The sequence below is a fragment of the Octodon degus genome, unplaced genomic scaffold (genome assembly GCF_000260255.1).
Source record: "Octodon degus isolate 3935 unplaced genomic scaffold, OctDeg1.0 scaffold00011, whole genome shotgun sequence".
Classification (NCBI taxonomy): domain Eukaryota; kingdom Metazoa; phylum Chordata; class Mammalia; order Rodentia; family Octodontidae; genus Octodon; species Octodon degus.
In genome coordinates this window covers 7,683,972-7,696,172 of record NW_004524587.1, presented here as the reverse complement: position 1 = coordinate 7,696,172, position 12,201 = coordinate 7,683,972, and the positions used below count along the sequence as shown (strand labels likewise).

The 12,201-nt window shown below is 46.2% G+C and overlaps 1 protein-coding gene across 1 annotated transcript in view; it reads left to right on the top strand.

The window, feature by feature from the left end:
- Pdpr (pyruvate dehydrogenase phosphatase regulatory subunit) overlaps window positions 1-12,184 on the top strand; it is a 36,292-nt gene extending 24,108 nt beyond the window's left edge. Inside the window, exons 10-17 of the mRNA XM_004625786.2 lie at window positions 1,501-1,656; window positions 1,865-1,998; window positions 2,359-2,507; window positions 2,825-2,937; window positions 4,100-4,194; window positions 5,364-5,453; window positions 8,508-8,690; window positions 9,914-12,184. Coding sequence (XP_004625843.1) covers window positions 1,501-1,656; window positions 1,865-1,998; window positions 2,359-2,507; window positions 2,825-2,937; window positions 4,100-4,194; window positions 5,364-5,453; window positions 8,508-8,690; window positions 9,914-10,318 — 1,325 coding nt within the window. The 3' untranslated portion in view covers window positions 10,319-12,184. The remainder of the gene's footprint in view (window positions 1-1,500; window positions 1,657-1,864; window positions 1,999-2,358; window positions 2,508-2,824; window positions 2,938-4,099; window positions 4,195-5,363; window positions 5,454-8,507; window positions 8,691-9,913) is intronic.
- Window positions 12,185-12,201: the final 17 nt, after the last annotated feature.

Here is a 12,201-nt window from a genome sequence, read left to right as displayed (position 1 = left end):
GCATGTGGTGCTGGGGGATTGAACCGCGGTCCCTGATGCTTTTGCTAAGCTTGTTCTAAGTAGGTGCTTTAGACCACTGAGCCATCTCTCCAGCCCCTGAGAGACAGCTTTTCTATCAGAAATTAAACTACATTTTCCTATGCTGAGCACTACTCTCAGATCTTGCCAAATAATTTATAAATATTTAGGGTATGTTTATGTCCAAGAGTTAAGTGTCCATATTGGCTGTGCCCCCTACCCTTCTTGGTTATAAATGCATTTTTGTCTTAGTAGCTGGTCAATATCCATGGTAGGGCCTTTAACCCCTGAATGTTTGCTTTGCTTTATGGCATACAACTTCGGTCCATGGAAGAGGACAGCTAGCAGTAGTGTATCTAACTACTAAATTTAATTTTAGCAAATCCTTAGCTAAAATTTTCAACTATTATAATTCTAGATTTCCCCACCTACTGTTACTGTAGCACCTATACAAATTATAATTGCATTTCATGAGTTTCTCTTTGGTGAAGTGACACTTTTGATAGCCCTCTGTGATTATCAGAATTTATAAGCATCATAGGACAAAAAATGAAAATAAAATCTTAAAAGTACCAGAAGTTGACACGTTGTCACAACGTAAGAAATTTGTCAGGGATATACTGTGGCACAGTGTCTGCATAGGCAGCACAGAGTCACCAAAACCAAAAAAGTAACTGGGCCAGGGATATAGCTCAGTGGTACAGTGCCTGCCTGGCAAGCACGAGGTCCTGAGTTTGATTCCCGGTACCAAAAACAAAAACCCAGAAATTTGATGTGGCTTCTTCTTCCTCAATCTCCCAACCTTCCCCACCCCAATGTACCTTTGGCGTGGACTGAGTCAGGTCTTCGGAAGAGATGAGAGATCATATTCTTTCTGGCTCTTTTTACTTATTGCTGTTGCAGATTGGACATTAAGAGAAATGAATTCTGACCCTAGCTTTGTTATGTGAATAATGTCACTGGGACAATACATTGCAACCTCTCAGATTTCAGAGCCACCAAATCAAGGTATGCTATGTACCCTTTCACTTCAGAAATGGGTTAAATATTAAGAAAGGAGGAAATGCCTGTGATAGGTCTGAGATCCCAACAACACAGGCAAAGAATCAAGTGCCATTTTTTTTCACACTTCCTCATCACCTGTGTCTCACTTAGATGCTGCCTTCATCTCTGCTGTGGAGTTGAGCAAGGTCTCCCCTTGGCCTCCCTCCATCCTTTCTGTGTACTACTTTGGAAGTATAATTGTCACTAGAGAGCACGAGTCGCTGCCTGGATAGCTTTACATGGGGATAATGCCAGTTCAATAGTATTGTCCTTCTGGAGCTTGCCTGTTGTGCTGGGTAATATTTGACTAATCAGGCTGTATCAGCCTACAAATTACGTTGTCATGAATAGAAGCGACTCCGGGTTCTGGTGGATACTGGGTACTCAGCTCTGACTGTGTGACTTGGGACTGAGAGAGACTGTTCTTGTCTGTTCTAGCTTTAATATATGACCTTAAGGTTCCTCGTTGGGACTTCCAAACTGGCAGGCAGCTGCGTACTTCTCCTCTGTATGACCGGCTGGATGCTCAAGGGGCCAGATGGATGGAGAAACATGGATTTGAAAGGCCAAAGTACTTTGTTCCACCTGACAAGGGTAAGTAGTATTGTTTTTGTTCATTTTTTCTTGGACTGAATATTGTAAGTGGATGTAGCTGGATGTAATCCTACAAAATGTATAGTCCCTCCTTTCCTTTTTTTTTGGAGGTTTTAATATATTTTATTTGAAAACCAAGGTCTGTGAAAGAGCACACCAAATGGTCATGTCCCTCCTTTCCTTTGCACCTTCTGTTTTTTTCCTGTAGACCTCCTTGCATTGGAGCAGAGCAAGACTTTCTACAAGCCAGACTGGTTTGACATTGTAGAGGCTGAAGTCAAGTGCTGTAAGGAGGCGGTGTGTGTGATCGACATGTCCTCTTTCACAAAGTTTGAGATAACAGTAAGTGTTCAGGAATCCAAATAATGACAGGAAAACTGTATTTACTGAATCCCACCTTTATTTCATCTGTTACTTCAAAACTGATTCTGTAAGAACTTTGCTATCTTTCAGGTTTCGTTTGTATACTACATTTTTCTGCATTTTTAGCTCCTTTTGTCTGGGTTTTAATTTGCCTAGAGAGGCCCACTGACCGTAAGACTCAATAGTAGCTTTCCCCAGAGCTTTTTACCATTGACTATATCTGCAGTTCCTGTCACATGGGTGCTGGCGCATTGGATTTCCTCAGAGATTCGACTGTTGGCTGTGTGGCTGACCACGTGCTTTTGTGCTCACTGCTCCTGCTTCGTTTCCTCCCTTCAGTCTACCGGGGACCAGGCGCTAGATGTTCTGCAGTTCCTCTTCTCCAACGACCTGGATGTGCCTGTGGGCCACATTGTGCACACAGGCATGCTCAACGAGACCGGGGGCTACGAGAATGACTGCAGCATTGCACGCCTGAGCAAGCGCAGGTGAGGTCACATCACTCCCACAGGGTTCTGTAAGGGTAACAGGGCCTCTCCACGCTTCTCCAGGAAACCTGCTTATCCCAGGGCCTGAAAAACCAGGACCCAGAAAATCATGTCAGAGCCAGTGTAGAAGTCACTCTCCTGGAGAGGTGCCCTTCTTCATGTTAGTCTTTCTTGGCACTAGCAGGAAGTTAGAATTTTGTTTTTCACTATGTAAGAGATCATTCTGCAGTATTCTTGGAGGAGCTCTGAGGCTAGGTGAGAACTTGTTTGCTGACCCTCTATGCTCTGGTTTGACTTTCTCAGTGTTTCCCTTTCAGCTTCTTCATGATCTCTCCAACCGACCAGCAGGTCCACTGCTGGGCCTGGCTCAGGAAGCACATGCCTGAGGACAGCAGCCTGGTGCTGGAGGATGTCACTTGGAAATACACAGGTAAGAGCCTTCAGGCTGCAGGTGGAGTGGAAGCAGGGATAGAGGTATGTTGGGACAGTCAGGGTGAGGGACAGAGAGGGCTGTGGTCACAGATAGTGGACCTCTAGCAACCCCCACTTTATTATAAGGGAAGTGTAACATGAGTGCTGTGGTTTGTGTTTATTTTGTTTATTGCTACCCTTTATAGCTAGCATGTAGTTTTTTTTCTGTGTGTAGTAACTGGGGATTGAACTTGGAACCTTGCACTTGCCAGGCAGGTGCTTGTGCTGCTCAGCTACATTCCCAGCCCTTTCTAACATGTAGGAGTGCCAGTGTTTGTTGGATGAATGAGTAAAGAATTTAAAGAATTATTACTCTTACCTTTTATTTTCAACGAATATATAACTTTTGTTTTATTGGAGACAGGGTCTCACTGTATAGTTCGGACTAGTGTTGCTCTCACAACAATCCTCCTGCCTCAGCCTCCTAAGAGCTAGGATTTTAGGCGTGCACCATCACATTGAATTTGAGTTCATAATTTTTAAGGATGAGTTAATCTCCTGCTTCTCTCTTTCTTAGCAGTCCTAGCTCGGGAGTGGCACCTTCCTCTTCTCCCACCCTGCCCCCTGCCAGTGTTGATGTCCCCAGGCCTCACTCTTGTCACTAGTATCAAATAGGACTTGCTCCTTGCTACCAGGTTGGCAAACTGCAGAACTTACCTAAAGTGATGTTCAGGGTTATGGAGGCTGACCTGTTAATTAGCATATGCTGCTGTCACAGACGTTAGAGATCCAAGTGGGTGGACAGCTGTCTCCAGGTACTGACTTGGAATGGGGGCTTTTTCCAGACACTCTGGGGAGAGGATGAGAAAAAGGATCTGGGTGGGAGGGCTGACTGGGAGGCATGGGCAGCCCTGAAGGGGTCACACTGGCTAGGGCTCGGCCTCCCGACCCATCTCACTGCAGTCAGTCATCTTGTAAACCAGGGGAGCCCAATCAGCAGCCACATCCAGGAGTGCTGTCAGCAGATGCCTCTGGGCCAGAATCAGGGTGTTGGGCGTCTCCCCTGGCCTTGCCAAAATGAAGTGTCACTCCTTTGGTCCTGACACTCAGACCTGGCTATCAGTGTGCCAAACCAGCCTTTCCCACTGGCCCAGCTGATATGGCTCCTTTTTCCCATGCAGCCCTCAACCTGATTGGCCCGCGGGCTGTGGATGTGCTCTCTGAACTGTCCTATGCCCCTATGACTCCAGACCATTTCCCAACTCTGTTTTGCAAGGTGGGTGCTGGTAAAGTTATCTTTAAGTGAACAGTTGTTTTGTTTTTTGTTTTTTACAGTGGTGGCAGATGCATATTCTTACTGTTACTCCAACAAAGTGTTGACTTTTTTTTTTTTTTACTGGAACCGGGGACTGAACTCAGGCCTCTGCGCTTGCCAGGGAAGCATTTATTCTACTGAGCCATCTCCTCGGCCCCAAAGTGTTGACTTTTATTAAGCAAAAAAAAATGACGTTTTTCACCTTTGAGGCTCTCCTTAGTAAGGAGGGAATCTTTGAAGTGAGCTCGCCTTTCTGAGTGTCACATTTCTGCTTATGGCCTGTTGCAGTGCGCTGCCACTGCGGAGCAGGTTTTTCTTCCTTGCTTCCTCCTTTTCAGTCACTTCTGCACATATGCACATACTAGCACCTGAAGCAACATACATATTCTCTTTCCTTTTAGATTGCAACAGAGTAAAGGCAATGACAACAGTAACAGTGGATAACCAAGGGCCCAGTGGACTCTCAGGGCCCAGGGACACTCAACTGTGGGAGTTACTACAGAGACTCTGAAGTTCAAACCAGACTTAGGACACACCTACAAGTTATTTCTAGTTTCTCCTCTTCTCTGAGGCAGGAAGTAAGCAACAGAAAACCCCACGTTAGCTGTGAGCAGACCCCTCAGAGTTCCTTCCACCTGCTTGCCCTGGCACGTGTGCTGCCATCCTGGCTTCCCACGGCAACCGTCTGCTTCTAAGCAGCCCAATACTTACCTCTTCGCCTTGCAGGCCAGGCCCTGCTAAGTACTTGAGCTGCTTTGAAAATGAGGAGTTGGGTAATACAAGCTGTGTTCAATGGGCACCAGGCATCGCCTTTTGTATGGCAGGTGCCAAGGATTCACCTGGAGAGTTCCCCAGAGAAGACTCTGGGCCAATCTAAGTCTTGAACAGGACTTGGGGAAGATAAATAGTTCATGCTAATCAAAGACAGCCACCCTTGCCAATGCCAGCAAGACTAGTGCTCCAGACACAGTGGTGTCCAGGGAAAGGATGTTGTCAGGGTGAGAAGCCTGCCTTCAGGCACATCTCCTTGGAGAAGGACAGGGTGCAATGTAAATTCAGGAGTCCCTGGCGTCCTTCCCCTGACAGGTGCGAGTGCCTGTTTACACTCACTGCTATCTTTGTCTCTGCAGGAGATGAGCGTGGGCTACGCGAATGGGATCCGGGTGATGAGCATGACCCACACGGGAGAGCCGGGCTTCATGCTGTACATCCCCATCGAGGTGAGGCGCCTGTGGTCCTTGCCGGACCCGGGAAGGGCTGCTCTTTACAGAGCTCCTTCGCACAGGCAGCTTCGGATAGCAAGGTGTGGCTGGGCCTTGGGAATCAAAGTAGACTGTATGCAAGAGATTTTATAAAATCATCAAACTAGTCAGTGCCATATGACAAGCTGCCCATATTTGTTTTTATATTGTCAGGGACATTGTTACGTATATGCAAGCATACACAAAGGGAGTTGTTAGCCTTCTGGTACAGACTCAAATAGAAGCGCCTGTCCTTCATGTTGGTTTTGCCATTCAACAGCACCATAGAAACCTTTCCATGTCTGTACCTCAGGAGCAGGAGCTGCCCCTTTTTTTCCTCTCTGATGCTGAAGATTTAATTCAGGGCCTCACTTCTGGCTAGATAAATGCTCTGTGCTCTGTTGCTGAGCTATTTCCTAGCCCTTATTTCTTACAGAACTATATCTTAGGGTGTAATCATAATATACTCACCAAGTCTTGCACCAGTAGATGTGTTGGTGTTTCTAGTCCTTGGCTATTATAAAAACATTCTGTGGTGTGGAAACTGTTGTCTTTATTGCATGAACCCACAGTTGTCAGACTTGAGGCTTTTGCTGGTGTGTTGGTCGTGAAACAGGTTTCATTTTGTTTGGTGGTACCAGGGATCGAACTCAAGACCTTGTACTTGCCAGGCAAGCACTTATTCCACTGAGCTATCTCCCTGGCCCGTTGTGAAACAGTTTTTAACTTTTGAGTGGGGCTAAGCAACTCTTCAGAGCCTTCCATAGCCAAGTCCACGCCAGCTGGGGCCTGATGCATTCCACGTACTTGTTGTCCACCTTTATGCTTTTTGCCTTCTGCTTGTCTTGAGACATGCTAAATGGCCTTTTATCTTCCACTGAATTCTTTGCTCGCCTTTGGCCTGTCCTTCCCCAGGCAGACACTCCTAAGGGCCCCCTCCTTTGGGTCTTTCTTGCATATCAACTTCTGCTGAGATCGCATTATAGCAAGTTGTAGCAACTCTACTTCCTGGGTACCTTCCCACTTTCGTTTTTTGTGATATTAGGGATTGAAGCCCAGGGCACTCTGCCACTGAGCTACATCCCCACACCTTTTAAAGCAGGGTCTTATTGAATTGTGCAGGCTGGTCTGGAACTTACGATCTTCCTGCCTCAGCCTCCCAAGTAGCTAGAATGATGGGTATATACACCTGGCTCTCTTTTTCATTTTTTTTCTGTAGCACTTACCACTGTCTAGGAAAATACATTATACTTATTTTGTTCATCAGTCCCTTTGTACTATTAACATTTATATCCCTCGGGCTGGTGAGATGGCTCAGTGGTCTAAAGCACCTACTTAGAACAAGCTTAGCAAAGCACAGGGACCACGGTTCAATCCCCCAGCACCACATGCCAGCCAGCCCCGCCCCCTGGTGGGCTGAGCTGGCCACACACACACAAAAATAAATAAATAAATAAAATGTAAAAAAAACATTTATATCCCTACCATCTAAGTGTTTGGTACTTACAAAATGCTCAGTAAATGTACCACTTGCCTGGCTCAGAGCCACTGTGTTTCTGAGTCTGTCTGAGTCTGTGTTTCAATTTTTTTAGAGCTTATCCTACATTATGTTGGAAAATTCTGGAAAAGAACAATTCCTGTTTGTTTTCTCTCATGAACTTTTACAATGAAAAAGTAGAAAGTTGGGTGTGATGGTGTTTCTCTGTGACCTCAGCCACTAGGGAGGCTGAGGCAACACTATCAAGGTCAGCCTGGGCAGGTAGTTTTTTTATATTAGTACAGAGTCTACAGCGCCTCAGTACACAGATCAGACTAGATCCTCTTGCTTTCAGCCTCCTAAGCACTGGGATTACAAGCATGTGCCACCACGCCCAGTCTCAGTGATGTCTCAGTGTGCCCTGGTGCACAGGGGATCAAACTCCAGTCCCTGTGCTTTTTTTTTTTTTTTTTTTTTCCAGAACTGGGGATTGAACTCAGGCCCTTGCACTTGCCAGGGAAGCACTTATTCCACTGAGCCATCTCCCTGCCCTTTAGTCCCTATGCTTTGCCTAAGCAGGCACTTTAGTCTGCTGAGCTATCTGGCCGGCCCTCAGGTTACTCTTTGAATTGTGTTGTGTTTTGTGTATGTGGTTCTAGAATTGAACCCAGGGTCTTCAAAATGAACTCTATACCCAGCCATTTTTTATTTGAGACAGGTTCTGATTTACCTGGGTCCTCATTCCTCAGCCTCCCACAGTGCTGGGTTTATAGATGTTTACTACCATGCTCAGCTAAAAATGACAGTCCTAAGATGTGTATTGGATCTTAGTCAAACATATGCTGTGTTTTGTATTTTTCAAGTTCTTTGGTGACTTTCAGAGGTATTTTGAAGTCATTAAAATTTATTCCATTAATATTCTGTTGCCACGAATGAGGAAAGGTGTCTTTGTTCTGAAATATTGACTAATAGTAGCCTATTTCCTTATGCAATTATATTGTCTATAGTCTTTATTTTTAGGTAAGCCTGGGAGTTCTAGGGTTTAGCTTCATCATATACGAACAGTAATCATGGTTATTCCTTCTAAGATGTGGTTTCATATGTGTGAAAGATCAGGTGCGATGTGTGTCCATATCTATGGTTACATGTGAGAGCTTGGGATTTTGCAGCTTGAGCCCGTGTGTGCGGCACTAGCACAGGCTCAGGATTGGAACAAAACAAAGTCAGAACTGGGTGAAGCCTGGAAGTCATCTGAGTGGGTTCTTCTAGAAAGTTGAGTTGTGTGATAATGGCCGTATACTGAAATCACCTTAGGGAAGTGAAAGGTAAGGATCCCACTTTGGTGGAGCCTGATGCCCAGCTGAGGAGACCCCAGCTCATTACTGCTAGCTGTAGGCCACGGCCCAAGGATGAGGTGCCCTGGAGTTTTGTGTGACTCCTGTTCTGTCCACATAATAGCATTCAAGCCTCCACTTCCAGCCTGTTTTGTGCTTGCTCTGGAGGCTGCAGGGCACTGAGCTCCCTTCTCTTCTTTCCCTCCCCCATTCCTTCCTCAGTATGCTCTCCATGTGTACAATGAAGTGATGAATGTTGGGCAGAAGTATGGAATCCGGAATTCTGGGTATTACGCCCTCCGCAGCCTCCGAATTGAGAAGTTTTTTGCCTTCTGGGGCCAGGATTTAAACACGCTCACCACGCCGCTGGAGTGTGGACGAGAGTCTCGGGTGAAGCTGGATAAGGTACTGTGTTCAGCAGCTTCATGCCGAGAGTCGAGATTGGCACTAGAACAGGAGAGTGAAGTGGCAGGTAGTGGGTGAAAATGCTTGGCTGGTTGGCACCCTCGGAAGGGCAGTGTCCACTGTGATGAACGACAGCATACCACCTTGTCCTCTGGAGGAGCAACACTTGGCCAGAGGTTTTAAGTTGATTTTGGTTTAGTAACATAACGTGGGTTTTTACTAGTTATCTTACAATCAACTGTTTTATTTTTTTTAAGTAGATGAACACTTTAGAGATGCATAGCTGCACAGAAGGCTGTGTGGAAGACGAGTCAGTCCATTCCTGAGGCTCACCCAGGCTCTGGCCACAACTGGCAGTACACTGTGTTCTCCCTGCCACTCTTAGTGACCGGCTGCTGTGGGATCAGCACAACGTCTTTCCTGCAGTGCTCTGCTTGAGCCACCACATATAACGATTTTTCTGTGCTATTACATAATTCATTTTGGAAAGTAGGAAAAATAGAAAAAGCTACAAGGTGGCCCATGTTATAGTGAGCCAGGCAATCAATGTTTACTTACCTCTTATACACAGGCATTTATAACTATGTACATACTGATACAGACCTGCATGGGCTTTGGGCTGGGATAACATTGGGTGTGGAGGTGTGTATCCATGGTCCAATTACTAGGAAGGCTGATGCAGGAAACCCACTTGAGCCCAGGGATTTGAGGTCAGCGAGGCCAACATAGACTCCATCTTAAAAAAAAGAGGAGGCGGGTGTCAGGATATAAAGTAACATAGCGGCCGCTTGTTAAATTTAAAAATTTAAAATTTTTAAATTTTAGCAAATATTTTTGTGTGACTTTCCTTTCTAAATATTACTTTGTGTAGTCTTGTGATTGGAATGTTAATAAAATTTATAAAAATAGGGAAAAGAATTAGGAAAAAAGCCAGACTGGTAGTATAGGCTGTACTCTGGGAGGCTCAGACTGCAGAATCCAAAGTTCAAGCCCAGCCTGGCAACTGAGCAAGACCTTGGTCTCAAAATATAAAAAGGGTAAGGGAGAGCTCAGTGCAAAGGCCCTGGTTGGGCTAAGCCCTGAGCTAAAGTTTTCTTTTTCTAAAGAAAAATAGTGTGTGCTGCTCTCACAAGGGGTAAAGGCCGTTTCCGAGAAGCCAGTGGTAAGACTGTAGGGAGACCCCCCCCCCCCCGGGGTGCTGTCTCAATCACTTCTCTCTCTAGGGCATGGACTTCATGGGCCAGGATGCACTGCTGCAGCAGAAGCAGAATGGGGTGTACAAGCGCTTCACCATGTTCATCCTGGAGGACCATGACACTGACCTGGACCTCTGGCCATGGTGGGGGGAGCCTATTTACCGGAATGGCCGGTATGCAGGCCAGACCACCAGCAGTGCCTACAGCTATAGCCTGGAGCGCCACGTGTGCCTGGGCTTTGTGCACAACTTTTCAGAGGACACTGGGGAGGAGCAGGTGGTCACAGTAGATTTCATCAACAGGGGAGAATATGAGATTGACATTGCAGGCTGCCGGTTCCAGGCCAAGGCCAAGCTCTACCCTATTGCCTCCCTCTTTACACACAAGCGCCGAAAGGATGATGTGGAGCTGAGTGACTTGCATGGGAAGTAACGCCAGGCACTGTTGCCAGCTTCTCCCCATCTCACTTGAGGAGCATCACCGTGAGCTTCCCTTTCCCTGACAGTTCCTCCTCACCAAACCTTTGCCTCGCATTTCTTATCTTCTTGATAATACTTTTGAACTTGACCTGCTTTTAAACTTGCAGGCTTTCTTGTCTTCCCATCCATCCCCTGTTCAGAGTCCCATGGTGGCAGGAAGTGTACCTAACAGGGTGAGCTTCCCTGTGGAACTGTGTTAAAGTGACAGGCTGATTTTAAATTGTCTCTCAAAACAAGGCCTGCATTGTTTGTTGTCCAGCCCTCAGGGAAGAATCTCTCCCTGGGCTACAGCTCCTCAGAGAAGCCTGTGTGTGATGCAGCCTCTGAAATAGCTTGTGCCTTTTAGCCAGGCAGATCATTGTCCTGTCCTTTGCACTGTGGGCTGGCACCTGATACCTCTAGCAAGAGGATCATCTACCTCACTGAAGGGAGGAAGCACATGGATGCTGTGTGGGCCATAGGAGACACAAGCAGTTAACTGGCACTGTCCTCATTTGCCCCTGGAGCCAGTTCTCACATCTTTGGGCCAGGGCAGCCTGCCTGCGATTTTTTGTTTTTCATCTCTTGTTCATCCCTGTAATGGGGTAGTTTTTTGTTTCCTAGCTAAGGAAATAAGTATGCCTATGTTGGAATGTCACCACCAATGCTGGATTTTCTGCTGTGAAGACAGTGCTGCTTTCTCTTTGTGCTATGCAAAGGTCAGTTGTCCTCTAGGTTTTCTTCCTTGCGTGACTCTCAGCCTCTCCTCTACCCTGCGCCCACAGCTCACGAGCTCAGCGTGTCTTCCTTCCTTTAGCATGGGGAAGGGACAGTTAGGCTGGCCAGATGAGTAAAGCTTGTTCATGCCGAGCTCACAGTGAAACTTGGAACTTTACATCCTGGCATGGAAGAAAACAAAGTCAGAGATGCGTCCGTCCAGAGTTTGTGAGTGCAGTAGCTGTGAGTTTGTAAAGTGAGAGGGCTGCTTTCCTCTTTTCCTCGAAGCTCGTTCTCCAGCACCGAGTGTGCCCTGCACCCTGGTGAGGAGTGTCTGTTTCCACATGGGAAAGCTTGGAGGTCACAGACAAAGCTATCCAACCCCAACACATTTCCCCTTGCATATAAACTGCCCTCACTGGGTTTTAATTAGTGTAAAAAAAAAAAAAAACAACAACTACTAGAAATTTAACTCTGCCATAGTCTCTCTCATCTCGGTATCTTGGAAGCATTAGTTCAGCTAAACCTGTAGGAATAGTAAAGATCATGTAATGAGAGCAGCTTAACATTCCCAGGTTTCTGCCTCATTCAGCCTTGCTGCAAAACCTGTTACCACTCAGGCAGACTGGCCCCTCCTGCCTGGTTAGTGACTTAAGTGTCTACCTATGTGGGGGGATCTTGGTTGATGTGTTAAGGAAGAGTGTGGTTATAACTCAGTTGGTGGCCTTCATGTTTTGGAGCAAGCACGCATTTCACTTGCTGAGACCTGCTGCTTTTGGGCAGCCAGGAGAGCGCTCTGAGCAGCAGCAGCCGCCAGGAAGGACCTGGAGGAGAGGGCCAGCCCCATGCCACGTTGGACAGATGGAAGCAGGAGTCCCAGATAGCCACACGCTTTCACATGTTTGCACCACTCCAAGTCTATCTTTGTAAATGAAATTTTATTTCAAATTAAATCCAAAAGAAATTCTTGGTTTATGCACAGACAATACAACTGTGGCAATAAATTTGTGCTGTTACACAGAAGTGTCATCACGTAAGTTCCATATTGAAAAAGTAAAAGCCACCTCAATTTATTACTCACACAGTATATTCAAGGTAGATGTCAGTGCCTCTATTTTTTTTTTTTTTTTTTTTTTTTTT